The sequence below is a fragment of the Carlito syrichta genome, unplaced genomic scaffold (genome assembly GCF_000164805.1).
Source record: "Carlito syrichta isolate Samal-C Ts95f unplaced genomic scaffold, Tarsius_syrichta-2.0.1 Scaffold303358, whole genome shotgun sequence".
Lineage (NCBI taxonomy): Eukaryota > Metazoa > Chordata > Mammalia > Primates > Tarsiidae > Carlito > Carlito syrichta.
In genome coordinates, this window is record NW_007247454.1 from 521348 (window position 1) to 537452 (window position 16105).

The 16105-nt window shown below is 39.2% G+C and overlaps 1 protein-coding gene across 1 annotated transcript in view; it reads left to right on the plus strand.

Moving 5' to 3' along the window:
- LOC103260831 (C-myc promoter-binding protein) overlaps window positions 1-16105 on the plus strand; it is an 80922-nt gene that overhangs the window by 49342 nt on the left and 15475 nt on the right. Inside the window, exons 13-15 of the mRNA XM_021712558.1 lie at window positions 5111-5211; window positions 7446-7664; window positions 8565-8710. Of these exons, the coding sequence (XP_021568233.1) occupies window positions 5111-5211; window positions 7446-7664; window positions 8565-8710 (466 nt within the window). The remainder of the gene's footprint in view (window positions 1-5110; window positions 5212-7445; window positions 7665-8564; window positions 8711-16105) is intronic.

A 16105-nucleotide genomic window follows, 5' to 3' on the forward strand; every position in this document is an offset into this window, starting at 1 on the left:
TGCTCAGGCAATTCTCTCACCTCAGCCTCCCAAAGTGCTGGGATTATATAGGTGTGAGCCACTGCACCCAGCCTAAAATTTTTTTCAAAAAAAGAAAAAGTTGGCCAGATGAGGTGACTCAAGCCTATAATCCTAGCACTTTGGGAGACCGAGATGAGGGGATTGCCTGAGCCCACGAGTTCGAGAACAGTCTGGGCAACTTGGTGAGAACTCCTCTCTATAATAAATCAAAAACTTAGCTGGGCGTGGTAGCGTGCACCTGTAGTTCCAGCTACTTGGAAGACTGAGGTGGAAGGAACACCTGAGCACAGCAGGTTGATGCTGGGGTGACTGTGAGCATGCCATGGCATTTCAGCCTGGGCAATGGAGTGAGACTCCAACTCAGAAAAAAAAAAAAAGAAAAAGTTTATTTCCTTTAGTGAGATGAGATGAGTGAAATCACAAATTGAATTAAAACACTATTCCTTGATTAATATTTTAATCCTATTTCTGCTCTTGTATAATACTATTAGAATACTAATACATCATAGAAATTAATATTTTAAAATTTGTAAGTAACTTTTAAATTATAGAATTTCATCATCTTTACACTTAAGGAATGCAAGCATTTTATGTCTCCCTCTTTATTGCAATAATATTTACATTGTAGCTATTGGAACTACATTTTTATAGCTTTTCTGTAATTCAGTGTTTTTTTGTGTTCTTTGTTTTCAATTTGTACTTAAGCTAATCAGGGAAGAGAAAATTGATGCAGTATCACATTGTATCTACAGGAAATACAATAACTGTGACTTGGTCTGTGCCAATCACACCTCAAAGTTGGTATAGTTTTAACACTTAAATACGTAAATGTGATGTCGGTTTTTTTGTTTTTGTTTTTTTCTCCCTAGGAGAGGGCCTTGTTCTGTTGCCCAGGCTGGAGTACAGTGGCATAATCATGACTCACTGCAGCCTCGAACTCCTGGGCTCAGGCAATCCGTTCACTCAGCCTCCAAGTAGCTGGGACCACATGCATGCGCTACCACAGCCAGCTAATTTTTAAAATTTTTGTAGAGATGAGGTCTCATTATGTTGCCCAAGCTATTCTTGTACTCTTGAGCAATCCTCCCACCTCAGCCTCCCAAAGTGTTGGTATTACAGACACGAGCCACTACACCTGGCTCTCCTTTAAAAAAAAAAAAAAGCTGAAAGTCTTGCTTTATCTCCCAGGATGGCTCACTGCAGCCCTAAACTCCTAGTTCAAGTGATCCTCCTGCCTTAGCCTACCAAAGCACTGGATCATAAGCATGAACCACGGCCACCAGGTTTTTCTCCATTTTTTAATGAGTACTTTTTAACTTAATAAGAGCCTTTTGATTTAACTGTGAAATCTTAGTTTTTAGTTTTGTTCTGTGTCCTCAAGTGCCTAAACCATTAGGAAAGTTTAGCAAACAATTAGTATTCTATTATAAATATACATGCTGTTGAAAGCTTTTTTCATGGAAAGCCTAACCAAGAAAATATGGAATGTATTTTATACATAAATGCCATTTATATATGGGATCAATAGAATCAAGAATTCTTGCCAATTAATTTCAGTCTTTATCAGGAATTCATTTAATACTTTTAAACATTAAAGTAATAGCTTTCTTGTTAAATGTTACATGCCATAATATTTTTTTAAATTGAGATTAATGGTGGTAAAAGAGCATATACTGTGTTTATTATGATAATAACTTACATTTTCCCTCTTTCTATACTTTCTTTTAATTTGTTAAAATAATTTTTTCAGCCAGATATAATAGTGCATATCTGTTATCCTAGCATTTTAGGAGACTGAGGTGGGAGATGGCTTGAAACCAGGAGGTTGAGATCAGCTTGGGCAACAGAGGGAGACCCCATCTCAACAAAAAATTTTTTAAAAAATGTTTAATAATTTTTTAAAAATTAATAATTTTTTTCTTTTTACCTACTGCTTTCTTTGTGTCCTAATCACTAATGAGTTAAAGAATCAGGCCGGGTATAGTGACTCTCATGCCTGTGATCCCAGTACTTTGGGAGACTGAGGTGGCAGGATCACTTGAAGCCAGGAATTCAAGACCAGCCTGGGAAGCATAGCAAGACCCCATCTCTACCAAAAAAAAAAAGAAAGAAAGAAAGAAAAAAATTTAATGAAGTGTTAAAGAATAAAAGAAAAATAAGTTGTATACACTCATGAATATTTTTTCTTTTTGGTATCATACCCTTCCAAACCGGTAGGAAGACTAGACTAGTGAACTAACAGCTTTCTACATTCCTTCAACTAGAATTTCTGATGCCCCAACTTGAAATTTGAAAGAAAAAAACCAAAAACTCAAGTATAGAATTTTTGGGTTTTTTTCCCCTCTCTCCCTTAAATATGTATAAAATAGAGTATTTTTTGAATATCAAGAAATTTATGGAGAAGAGAAAGAAGTGAGTATCTCATGTCCTAAGCTTAAAGCTGCTTGTGTAGCCTAAGCTGTCTTGTGCTATCCCCTACTTTGTGCAATAGTTTTTATTAACTCCTTTGACAGGATATAGAAGCCAGAGCCTAGATTTTCAAGCAGTTTATCAAATCCAGGCTGTTAGGACTAGTCATTGGGTAGCTGTTTATGTAATGGTAATCCTGCAGAGGGAAGTCCTCAAGAGTAAACATGTAGAGATTGTTGTAGACCAGACTCAGATACCATGTCAGACTCTCCTGCCCAGCCATGTTTAGAATGATTATATCAAGGGCGAGAAGAAAAAATGGGAATAAATGGCAATAATTGGATGTAATCAGATAGTACCAAGATAGTACTCATTTACTTATCCCACAAACATATCTTGAGCTCCCTTTATTGCTAGGCACTGGGAGTAAAATGACAAACCAGATATGCCTCTTTCTCTTAAGTTGCTCTTAATCTAGTCTAGTAAGATAGACACTTGCAGAGAATGACAGGACACGGTGGGAATGCTGTGTCACAAAGTTTCATCAAGAAAATAGTACAGACAGTGTCTCTATATGTCTGCGTTGCATTCTCACTGTAACACAAGATTCCCTGCCCTTGATCACATGACTGTAGTAACACCTTTACAGCAAGACAGCTGCTGTGGGACCTGCCCAGTCTTTATTTTTATTCTCGTTTATGGAGAGTATAGAGGGTAGGTCCAAGACATCAATTATTTGTCAGCTGACATTTTCCCGTCCCACTCTTTTTTCTTTGTTTAATTCTCAACATATTTGCCTGTCAGAACTGGGTTCTGTGGGAAGTTTAGGGAACATTAAAAAAGTTGAGTAAGTTCTACACATCTGTGCTATGTTACTCTTTGGTGATTAAAGCATGAACAATTTGCTTCTATTTCTCTCTGCATTTTTCAGGTTATCTAAAATGAATATTTGTTGCTTTTGAAATAGAAAAAAATGATTTTTTTTTTAGTTGGAGTCTCACTCTGTCACAGGCTGAAGTGCAGTGGCACACTCACAGCCACTGCAACCTTGGCCTGGTGGACTCAGGTGATCCTTCCACCTCAGCCTTCCAAGTAGCTGGAACCACAGGTGCATGCCACCACTCCCAGCTAATTTTTTTGATTTATTGTAGAGACGAGGTCTTGCCAAGTTGCCCAGGCTGGTCTTGAACCCCTGAACTCAGACAATCCTCTTGCCTCAGCCTCCTAAAATGCTGGGCTTACAGGTGTGAGCCATTGCGCCCAGCTGAAAAAAGAATTTAATACTTAAAAAGTGGAGCCATCCAAGTTGTTGTTAAATCCAGAAGCCACGGTGCTGTGTCCCCAACGTCCTTTTCTTCCCCTCCTTGTGTGTAGTTTAGGATCCAGCTGCATGGTGACAGCTGTGAATAGAAAGAATTGTAACCCATCCTAGAAACATATCCCTAGTCCCCCTTATCTGTGGCTTGACTTTCCACGGTGTCAGTTACCAGCTGTGGTACGAAAATATATGAGTGCAATACAGTAGATGTTTTGAGAGAGGGACCAAATTTACATAATGTTTATTATATAGCATTATCATATAGCATTCTCATGGTTCTATTTTATTATTAGTTGTTGTTAATCTCTTACCGTGCCTAATTTATAAACTGAACCTTATCACAGGTGTGTATGTTTAGAAAAGACATAGTGTACATTAGGTTTTAGCACTGTCTGTAGTTTCAGATGTCCCCTAGGGGTCTTAGAATGTACCCCTAGATGCATGGAACTGCTATACAACTTTCTAGCAGACATCCTCTTTTATAGCTATATAAGTATCTTGGAGTGTTATATTTTATTCAAATAATATTATAGATTATTTCTTTTCTGAAAGAAACCAAAATAATCTTTACTTTTAGGAAACTAAGTGTTTAAGTATGCCAAAGTATTTTGATAAACTCTATGGATTATACATTCATTGAAAGTTTTCTACAGTGTTTTTTCTTTCTGCAAATAAGAAAAAATTTTGTACTAGGATTTTTCTATTATTTAGATGTCTGAGCACTCTTTTTTTTTTTTAAAGTCAGAGTCTCACTCTGTTGCCTAGGCTAGAGTGCAGTGGCACACTCACGGTGACCCCAGCCTTAACTTGCTGGGCTCAGACGATCTTCCTGCCTCAGCCTTCCAAGTACCTGGAACTACAGGTGCATGCCACCATGCCTGGCTAATTTTGTGATTTATTATAGAAATGAGGTCTCGCCAAGTTGCCCAGGCTGGTCTTAAACTCATGGACTCAGGCAATCCTCTCATCTCAGCCTCCCAAAGTGCTGGGTTTACAGACTTGAGCCCCGGCACCCAGCTGTCCAAGCACTTTTAAATGAGGATTAAGAGTAGCAATCCCTACACCAAGTTTTGTGGGGATTAGCATGATTCCAGTGAAGTGGAATTTATGCAGCACAAATATAATTATAAATTTTGAGCTATATTAATGTAAGGTTCTACCCTTATATAAATTAATTTTTAAATATTCAACCTCCCAATTTACCCCATAGCAATTTTACTCTGCTAACTTGAGTATTTTGTATGTGGCTCCATTTTTGTTTAATATGTTTTCTGTTTTGCCATTTTTATATATAACAGATATGCACTTTCGCCACACTAAAAGGCCATGTAACAAATAATAATTGTCGTCATTTAATCTTAGAACTGGTGACAAGAAAAATGTAGCCTGGAAGATACTTCCAAAGAAGCCGTGTAAAAATCTGATGAACACGTTGAATAATTTACACCAGCAATTGGCAAGATGTAAGTGACTAACTTAAAGAAGGAAATTTAATCTGAGGAAGGGACAGCAATTACTTTGCCATACTAAAAAAAGAATGTTATTTTATTGACAGGGAAATGGTTTACAGTCTTATAGGCAAATAAGCATTAAAGTAAAATTTGTTGGAAGCTGAAGGAGAGATTTATAAAATATCTATTTTACATTTATGCAAATTTGTATAGAACCATCTTAGAATAATACAGTTCAAAAGGATGTTAAAGTGGTTGTTTAATTTTATTATTACTGAAATGCCATGGAAAAAATAAGAGTTTCCACTAATATATTTTCTTTTTACACAAAATAGTTATTTTGAAGTCTGATACAGGTATTTTAAACTACATTAGAAAATGCAGATGCTCTCAGTGGGGCAGGAACTGGGTTATGTGGGTCAGTACTGCACCTGACCTGATACAATAAGAACTCCACCTGCAGGAAAAAAAAAAAAACTCCAGTTAGGCACAGTGGCTCACACCTGTCAACCCAGCACTTTGGGAGGTAAGAGGACTGCCTGAGCCCAGGAGTTCAAGACCAGCCTGGGTAACTTGGCAAGGCCTCATCTCCACAATAAATAAATAAATAAATTAGCCGGGTATAACATCGCCCGTAGTTCCAGCTGCTTGGAAGGCTGAGCCAGAAGAATTCCCTGAGTCTAGCAGGTTGTGGTTGCAGTAACAATGAGTATGCCACTGCATGCAAGCCTGGGTGACAGAGTGAGACTCTGACTCAAAAAAACAAACAAACAAAACTCTGTAAGATGATTATTGTCCCTCATTTATTCATTTTATTTATCTATTTATTTATTTGAGTCAGAGTCTCACTGTCACCCTGGCTAGAGTGCCATGGTACACTCATGGCCACTGCAGCTTCCACCTCAGCCTTCCAAATAGCTGGAACTACGGGCGATGTCACACCTGGCTAATTTTTTTGCTTATTGTAGAGTCAAGGTCTTGCCAAGTTGCCCAGGTTACTCTCATAATCCTGGACCCAGGCAATCCTTTCACCTCTGCCTCCCAAAGTGCTGGGATTACAGGCGTGAGCCACTGCACCCACCTTGTTCCTCATATTTTAAAAAGTTTTTAAATTTTGAAACAGTCACAAACTTTTTTCCTGATTAGATGCCCCATTACCTTTGAGTTGAGTGTACTTCCCACCAGATATGTTCTCCTACATCACCACAGCATAGCCATGAAATTCAGGAAGTTCACATTGAGCATGACTACCACCATCATCCTCAGACACTTGCATTCAAGCCTGCTGGTTCTTGTAATAACATTCTTCATACAGAAGGACCCAGTCCCAAATGGGCATTGTATTTAGCTCCAAGTCTCTTATTCTCCTTTCTAGAACTGTTCCACTGTTTCTTCTTCTTCTTCTTTTTTTTTTTTTTTTTTTGACACTTAAAGATTATACTCACCATTGTAGAATGGTCCATGATATTATGGGTCTGGCTGCTTATCCTCATGATAGACAAAAGTTGTTCATCTCTGACAGAAGCATCACGGAAGTGAGACTGTGCTCCTCCTAGTGTACGCATATCAGGTCACAGTGTTTTAGTTTGTCCTATTACTGATAAGGATACTCACTTTGATCACATGATTAAGGTGTCTACTAGGCTTCTCTACTGTAAAGTTACTCTTTTGCTTTCTAAAGATTCTAGTGTTGAGTTGTCCAGATGAGAAAGAGTTGCTTTTTATATTTTATCTTGTGTGTTCCATCTGTAGGCACTTATATTAAAAAAAAAAAAAAGGAAGGCAGGACCCTGTGCCCAGTTAATATTCAGTTGCTCTCTGGGTTATAATCTTTATTAACTCACATATAGTTATTTAATAACATGAACTTTTTTGTAAAAAAAAACAACAGTCTTACTGTGTTGCCCAGGCTGGTCTCGAACTCCTGGCCTCAAGCAATTCTTCGGCCTAGACTTCCCAAAACACTGGTATTACAGGCATGGGCCACTGCACCTGGCCTGAACTTCGTTTGTCTGATGTTTGTCAGACAAGCAGGAGTAACTTTATATTTAACTTGAATAAAATGTACTCAGCAGGGCCTACAAAATGCTATGGCAAGCTTTGCAAAGGTTTACATATTATAAAGTTATGTAAACAAGGAGTTGGGTAGCTCAAGCCCTTTTAAAAACACAACAGATTTATACTGATACCATTATGAACTTTAGTTTTGACAGTTGAAAAGGAACACTAACACTGTTTCTTCACAGTGCAGCAGAGACCAAGAGATGATGGACTAATGGACTTAGCAATGAATGACTATGACTTCAATTCTGGAAAGAGGTTGCACATGATAGATTTGGAAATTCAAGAGGCGTTTTTGTTTTTTATGGCCTCTATTTTAAAAGGTTATAGATCATACTTAAGGCCAATAACACAAGCTCCATCTGAGACAGCCACAGATGCAGCCTCTCTTTTTGCCTTACAGGGTGAGTAACTTCATAGTTTTATAGTTTCGTGTTATTGTCATATTATTATCTGAAAGATGAGTAGAAATTATCCAGGCAAGGGCAAAGCAAGAGTGTGTTTTAGGCAGATAACAGTTTATGCAAAGTTCCTGAGGCCCAAAGGAAGTATACAGCGTAACTAGGCATCATCAGGTGGTGGAAAGTGAAGTCAGGAGATAGACCTTTACACCTCTACTCTGTTTCCAGTAAGCAAGACGCAAATATCAGTGAACACTGGAGGAAATGTTACTGCTGCTTGGAAAAAGCCATGTGTGTGTGTCTGTGTGTGTGTGTGTGTGTGTGTGTGTGTATGTGTGTGTGTGTATACTGGGGTGCCCAAAAAATGTATACACATTTTAAGCGATGTTAGCTATATATTATTTTTAGTTTGCTGTAATCAGAAGTCAAATGTAACTTGTATTCATCTTTTGTTATGGGTATATATTGAATATTACAATTTTAATACCATTTTTTCCTTACTTAAAATATGTATACACTTTTTTGGGCACCCTCTGTGTGTGTGTGTATGTATGGGAGGGGAGGGGGGAGGGAAAGCAAGTATGTGTACTTAACATGCAAAGCTTTTGAAGGTAGATAGCAAATTTTAAAATATTTTCGCATTTACTAGTTCCTGTGTGATCTTCAAGATGGTGAGGGGACAGTGGAGACAATTCCAGTGAGGGTCTAGAGATGGTGTTTATGTTCCTTTCCTGTCACTTTCCTGTTTCTTTGTCGGGTCATTTCCTCCTTGGGCACATGGACATGGTGGGGTGGGGGGTATAGATGACAGGATGGATAGAGTTCCTTCTAGCTCAGCTCAGGTATTCTGTGAATCTTTGGACAATGTTGTATATTCTGATGTGCTATATTTATATTGAACAGCTTTCCTAAGAAGCCGGGATCGGTCACATCAAAAATTCTATAACATGATGACCAAAACACAAATGTTTATTCGCTTCATTGAAGAATGTTCTTTTGTCAGTGACAAAGATGCAAGCCTGGCATTTTTTGATGATTGTGTAGATAAAGTAAGTATGCCTGCAGTACCCTAACTTATTTTGCCTGACGGCTATAAAAGCTATAAGTTATAGTTTCTATTTACAGCTTTTAACAAAGTCTAAATTAATTCAGTTTTCAGCATTGACCATTTACAGTGAAAGTTTTGGTAGCCTGCTAGAAATTACAGAGCACACTTCTTACAAGTGCCTTGTAGGGTTTTACTAAGCCACGAGTTTTATTTTAGCAGGCAGATCCCTGCCCCACCTGCTTTCTGACCCAGTGGGAACGTTTTTAAGGCTGTGCGCCTCTACCTTGGACATCCTTCACCTTCATTCATCTCCTCTTTGTGTCTGGGATGGATGGTCACATGCTGCAAGTAGATGTAAGGCATAGTGGATATTTTACCTGAATATTTCTGCAGTTAAGAGTGAATTTGAGCCGGGCTCAGTGGCTCAGCCTGTAATCTCGCGCCTTGGGAGGCTGAGGTGAGTGGATTGCCTGAGCCTGTGGATTCATGACCTGCCTGGGCAACTTGGCGAGACCTCATCTCTACAATAAATTTTAAAAAATTAGCCGGGCGTGGTAGTGCGTGCCTGTAGTTCCAGTTCCTTGGAAAGCTGAGGTGGAAGGATCGCCAGAGTCAAAGGTCGAGGCTGCAGTGGCCGCTGCACTCCAGTCTAGGTGACAGAGTGAGACTCCAACTCAAAAAAAAAAAAGAGTGAGTTTGAGCCTGGCTCGGATTCCCCGCCTTGGGAGGCTGAGGTGAGTGGAATGCCTGAGCCTGCGGGTTCGAGACCCGCTTGGGCAACTTGGCGAGACCTCATCTCTACAATAAATTAAAAAATCAGCCGGGCATGGTAGTGCGTGCCTGTAATTCCGGCTACTCGGGAGGCTGAGGCGTAAGGATCGCCGGAGCCCAGCAGGTCGAGGCTGCAGTGGCTGGAAGCGGCCACTGCACTCCAGTCTGGGCAACTGAGTGAGACTCCAACTCAGAAAAAAAAAAAGAGTGAGTTTGGTAGTTTAAATTAATTCTACTATTTCAAATGTGTGTATGAAACCTTCCCCTTTGGTCCTCAAGTCATTAGGTGGGACAGAGCAAGTAGGTATCCATGCTGGAGAGAGAGGAGGTGGGGAGTGGTGGTCCAGAGAGGGTGTCAGAGCCTGAATCAGGCAAGGAAGGAGGAGCATCCTAGCATGGGGTGTTGGAGCCCATACCCAGAGAGGAGCATGTCATGCAGAGGTTTGGTCTTGCTTAAGAGGCAGGACAAGCAGCTAAGAGAGTGTCCATCTTCCGGGGTACACTGCCACAGAGTATCAGAACCTAAATAGAATGAGAGGAACATTTGTACAAAGGTGAGAACAACACAGAGGGTCAGACTCTGGCCAGGGTGAGGGGTCTGTCCTCATGGGTGGGGGCAAATGGGTTGTCAGAGTTTGATCTGTCTGAGGGAGGTGCCAGCATGGGGGGGGGCAGGATTTGACCTGAGGGGAACTGTCAAAACCAACTTAAGGTGAAGAAGATGGGAGAGTGTTACATAGGACATTGATGAAATGTGAATTTTAAAGAAAATGAAGTTTCTGACTGTCAAGAAGGGATTTACAAATACAGAAGTAGAGAAAGCTAGAGTGAACCCTGTGGTACTGGTATGGAATTGGAGGTTTGGTGGTATTATTGGTTTTTAGTGATAGATACAGATATAAGTATAGCTCTAAGTGCATGTGTCTGTTTGTATATACTTTTCTCCAGCTCTGTGCATGGAGAGGGCTTGGGAGCAGCCATGCCCGACACCAGTGAGCTCAACTAATGCATAGAATTTGACTTCTAAATACTAGTCTCCACCAGAAGAATCAGGACACAGGGAAATGGTTTGTCCCAGGTATAGGGCAGGGAAACTAAGGTGAGCCCTTGTAAGGACTTGCTCCTAGATTTACGGAGGCATGTTAAAACACAAGCAACAGCCTACACATAGAATCTATTTGACGGGATTCCCACAGCGTGCCATCAAAGATGAAGGGAAAGGAAGTTACTTCTACTATATTTGAAGCTTTTCCATAAATTTGTGATTATTTAAATATGTATATAGTATCCGTGATCTTATGCCCATGATAATAGAAAAAAATAAAGAAGCAAAGCTTTATCATCTATTAGCTCAACAATTTTTAGTTGTAAAGTTATTTAAAGAAGTTCATCACTTTCAAATTTCTGTGACTGTGTGAGAAAACCGATGAGTTCTTTTTTTTTTGGCACAACAGCCAAAATATAACTCATCCCTCAATAGTCTGAAATTGACTCAATTCTGAGTTTAACATAAAACTGTTCTTTACTGATTGTTAACTAAGTATCAAATGTGCCATAAAAATGAGAAGTGATTCTTACTATGCATGATATAACAGGAAAAATACCATATTGGGAATCAGAAACATTCTCATCTCAACTGTTACATTATAACTTGAGTCATTTAGTCTTTATTGTTTTATTATCATGCTTTTAAAAATGTGAGGAGAGCATTATATCCACATATCTCATGGTGTTCTGAGTAGTGTTATATAACCAAAAAGTAGAAAATATTGTGACTGTTTTTATATTTGACTGGATTTCATTCATGTGTATAATTAGTAGCTTGTTTAGTTTTCATGGCATAGAAACGTTCAATTTTTGAGTGATTTGTACATACGAACAGCAGGGACAAGTTCAGAACCTTGTGTTGGCATTTACCTTTTCCTTGCATTTAGAACACTTGAGGGAAGGGTGATATAGAGAAATGCCGTTTTTGGTGCTGATAGAGAATTGTTTTTAACTTTTAATTTTTTATTTTAAAGATGTAGGGTACAATTCAGAGTTAGGTATACAAATGTTCATTATGCAGGTACCCTTGTTGATGAGGTGTGCCCCTGTCCTCCCCAGGCAGATTCTCACTACTGCCAATCCCTCTTCCCTGCCCCTCTCCCGGCAGTTTCCCGCTACTGCCAATCCTTTTCTTATAGTGTTAACGATAATTGTTCGAGGTCTGCTTATGAGTGAGAACATGGGAAACTCAGTTCTTTATTTCTGTGAAAGATCACTCAGTATTACAGACTCTAAGTCCATCCAGGTTGCTGTGAAGTTCATGATTCTGACTGAGAATTAACAAGCTAAGATGCCCAGAAATATCAGCCCTGGTCCTTGCAACACTTTAGAATAGGGAACAAATGGATACATGCCATCATCTGCTTAGAACTCATACTTCAGTTCCCACAGACACACTGATAGAAATGGTGAATCTGATGAAGTTCAAATTTTATGGGCGCACAATATTGTGCTATAAATATCTGTTAATTTTTTATAAGCCGGGCATGGTGGTGCACATCTATAGTCCCAGCTGCTCAGGAGGCTGAGGCTAGGGGATGCTTGAGCCAGGAGTTTGGGTCCAGCCTAGGCCCAGTCTCTAAATAAAAAAGCAACAAAGTATTAATTTTTTATGTGTGGAATGATATGCGAACCACATTCAGGACAGTTTTAAAAAATCAAATGTATTGAGACATACTATGCAAACAGAAAATGCACCATTGATGTGTATAGTTTGATGAGTTTTGACAAATATATATTTCCAGGTAACTACAACTTCCAAATACAGAACATGTCCTTCACCCTTTGAACATTGCTTTGACTTATTCTCTACACTTCGAATAACCTGTTTACAAGCAGATTTGCAGAGCTCTGCCTTGACAAAGCTGTGAGAGCCTGTTAATTTTGAGGAGATAATGTCAGAGCTTCTTGACATTCTGTCTTCATTATAACATTAAACCAAGAACGTGTTTTTCTGCATTTGAATCAAATTTGTACATTTGCCTTATTTAGTCAAATTTGTACATTTGCCTTATTTGGCAGATATTGACAATACATAGAAAAGTGTGCTTTAAAAAACTTCCTCTAAATCCTTTTTTCGGGAAATACTTGTGCTGGCCTTTTATACATGAAGATGTTTTTGACTGGTGTCATGAGCATGAATACTTCTCCCTCTGGTACCAGCCTTCCTGAATCCTAGGAGACCAGAGTAGTGATGAAGGTTTTGCTGATAGCATGCTTTTATCAATGAACTTGTTAGTCCAAACACTGAAGTGGCTGTAGGAATCCAGTTAACAGTGCAAAGAGAGAAATCTTATGTTGTTCCCTTTTATTTTAGGCCCACTTTATGTATCCTGTTCACAAGTTTCTTTGTAGCTAAGAACTCATATTGTAGTGTCACATGGTTTAAGGAAATATTCATTAATACTGTAAGACATACAAGATTTGTATTTTTTGCCAGCTACCTAGGATATCATGTCTTCAAGAGGATGTCTTAGTACTGATAATTAATGCATTGTATTGTCTAGGATTTTCTGTAAGCCACCTATTGTTTATGTGATGGGAGTCCATGTGGGAGATGACTGGAATAATTGCTTAAAGAATATGAATTTTGAGAAGTGTCAAAAAAGAAAATTCTGGCCAGGTATGGTGGCTCACACCTGTCATCCCAGCATTTTGGGAGGCTGAGGTGAGAGGAGGCCTAAACTCCATGAGTTCAAGACCAGCCTGGGCAACATGATGAGACCTCGTCTCTACAATAAATCAAAAAATTATCCGGGCATGGTGGCACATGCTTGTACTTCCAGCTATTTGGAAGGCTGAAGCAGAAGAATTACCTGAGCTCAGCAGGTCAAGGCTGTGGTAGCCGTGAACGTATCACTGCACTCCAGCCTGGGTGACAGAGTAAGACTCTGACTAAAAAAAAAAAAGAAAATTCTATAAAACATATACTCATTGTTTCTAGGTAGACTTGCCAAAGTCTAGATCCAATAAAAGATCACTTATATATAATGGGTTAACATTGCACTGAACGATGTTAATGACTAGTCAGAAAATGAAAACTAAAAGTTAACACACTAAAGCATAGTTACTTGAATTTGCTTTATTATAATTGAAGATCTTCTTTATTTTATTAGAGAAAATAAAGTGTCACAAGAATCAAAATATATCCTAGTGAACTGCATATATATTTAGAGCAGAAGTTACTTATCTTCCTGGTGGTATTATTAACCAGAACTTGACCAGGTATGGTGGCTCACATCTGTAATCCTCACTTTGGGAGGCCTAGGCGGGAAGAACGCTTGAGCCCAGGAATTCGAGACCAGGCTGGGCAACATAGTAAGACCTTGTCTCTACAAAAAAAAAAAAAAATTTAGCTGGCGTGGTGGCTTATGCCTGTAATCCCAGCTACTCCAGTGGCTGAGGCAGGAGGATTGTCTGAGCCCAGGAGGTCGAGGCTGTGGTGAGCCATGATCATGCCACTGCACTCCAGCCTAGGTGACAGAGTAAGACCCTGACTCAAAAAAAAAGCAGAGCTCCCTAAAATATAAATAATTACACAATGCTGTTACTACCTTTCATGTTTTAAAACCATAATGGGTGACTCACAGAAAGTCAGTGCTTGCTTACTTTTTACCTGCAGATGTTTTCATATCAATATCACTTTAAAAACTATCATATATGTGGGGGTATTCATCATATATGTGGGGGTATTCTCAGAGTGACTGTGAACCTAAATTTTTAAGTGAGCATATCCTCTTACCTCTAGCAGTTTAGCTATAGATGGTAAATAAAATTAGACAAGCATTAGCTACCTGAGTCAACCGATACCAAGCAGGTGACTCTTTGAATCTTAGCATGTCCAAACAGGAAACATTTGACTGACTTTAAAAAGCTGGAGTGGGCAACACAGAACAGAAATAACAAAAACAATGTATGATAATTATTTGAGTTTCATTTGTGACTAAGAACAGTGTGTTCTTGTTCTTCATATGATTATATTTTAAATTCTACAATCTGTGCCTGTAGGATGGTGCTTAACTAAGGGCAGTTTTGTGTAACACTTAGTCTGGTAAGATTTTTTTTCTTGGTTTCCCAAGCATCCCTTTCAAGTATTTTCTTAGCATATTAGTGTCTTATGGAAAATATAAAGAAAAAATGGAAGTTATTTTAAATTTATCTGCTCTGGGTGTTGGATATCTTTTTCTCTCAATAGAGGCAGTCATCACTGTGCTTTCCAGAAGACTGAGGTGTCCGGCTGATAATTGTCATATTTATCACATGACTCTTCTTATAATGCTGAAATGAGTTTTCTTTGGTATACAAGTAAAGGGGAGCATCTTTTACCAAGGCATTGAATCTACAGTGCAGAACCTTACTATCTTCATAGAACTCACAGGACTGAGAACTAAGCAGCTGTCCTGGAGCACAGGCTGCCTCTGTGAGGACAGCAAGTCTGGGAGTAGGAAGCAGGGCAGGTTCTGAGAAGAGAAGCTGCTGACAATAAACATTTAGCCAGGTGCAGTGGCTAATGTCTATCATCCCAGCACTTTGGGAGGCCAAGGTGGGAGAATCACTTTAGACCTGGAGTTCGAGACCAGCCTGGGCAACATAGTAAGACCCCCCCCCCCCATCTCTAAAAAAAGTTTTTTTTACAAATTAGCTGGTCCTGGTGGAACACCTGTAGTCCCAGCTACTTGGGAGACTGAGATGAAAGGATTGCCTGAACCCAGGAGTTGGAGATTACAGTGAACTATGATTGTACCACTGCACTCCAACCTGAGCAGCAGAGCAAGACCCCGTGTCTTAAATAAACGAGTAGATAAATTTAAGCTCATGGTTCTTACAGACAAGCACTGCTCTCAACATGTTTCATCCTGGCAGCCAGAGCAATCTCCAGCCTCCTCCTGCAGCCTTGTGTATTGGTCATGGCCTTTCTCCCTGGCTCATCTCTTCTGCTTTCTTATCACTACTGCCTTTACTCGATGAGCTCCACTGCATGTGCATCAGCACATGTATGGCTGTCAGGCGGTTCATTTGTTCCTGGGTTGTCCATGGTCACCATATCTTGGGGTCACCATATCCTGGGGACACCTAAGGTTTGGAATTATATTGACATGTTTCTAGTGGGGTTTTTTTGTTTTGTTTTTTTATTGCCTTTAGGTTTCCTGATAAATGGCTAAGGCATTCTCTGTTTTTATTGAAAGTTTAATTTTTTAATACTTTTATTAAGTTATTTAAAATAACTGGAAGCATGGAAAATAAAAGGGAGAAAAGACTCTGTAAACCCAGTGCCCTAATGTAAAATCCGATTTACATTTACTTCCAGTGGTTTTTTTTTTTTTACATAATTTTGAAATAGTTTCCTGTTTTTCACACATAACCAGATCTTATAAGCATTTTTCAATATTACTTTGAGCAAATTTTTAGTTTGACCATAGTAAAATGTGGCATAGTTTAAAAGGCAAGTAGTTTATAGGGCTGCATTCTGTTCCTGTCCATCCCGTGTCTGCTCCCCAGAACACTTTCTCAGCTAGTTCTGTAGGCATCACCGTGAGGCTTCTCAGTAGCACATGTCTTGCTGCTTGCTGTTTTCTAT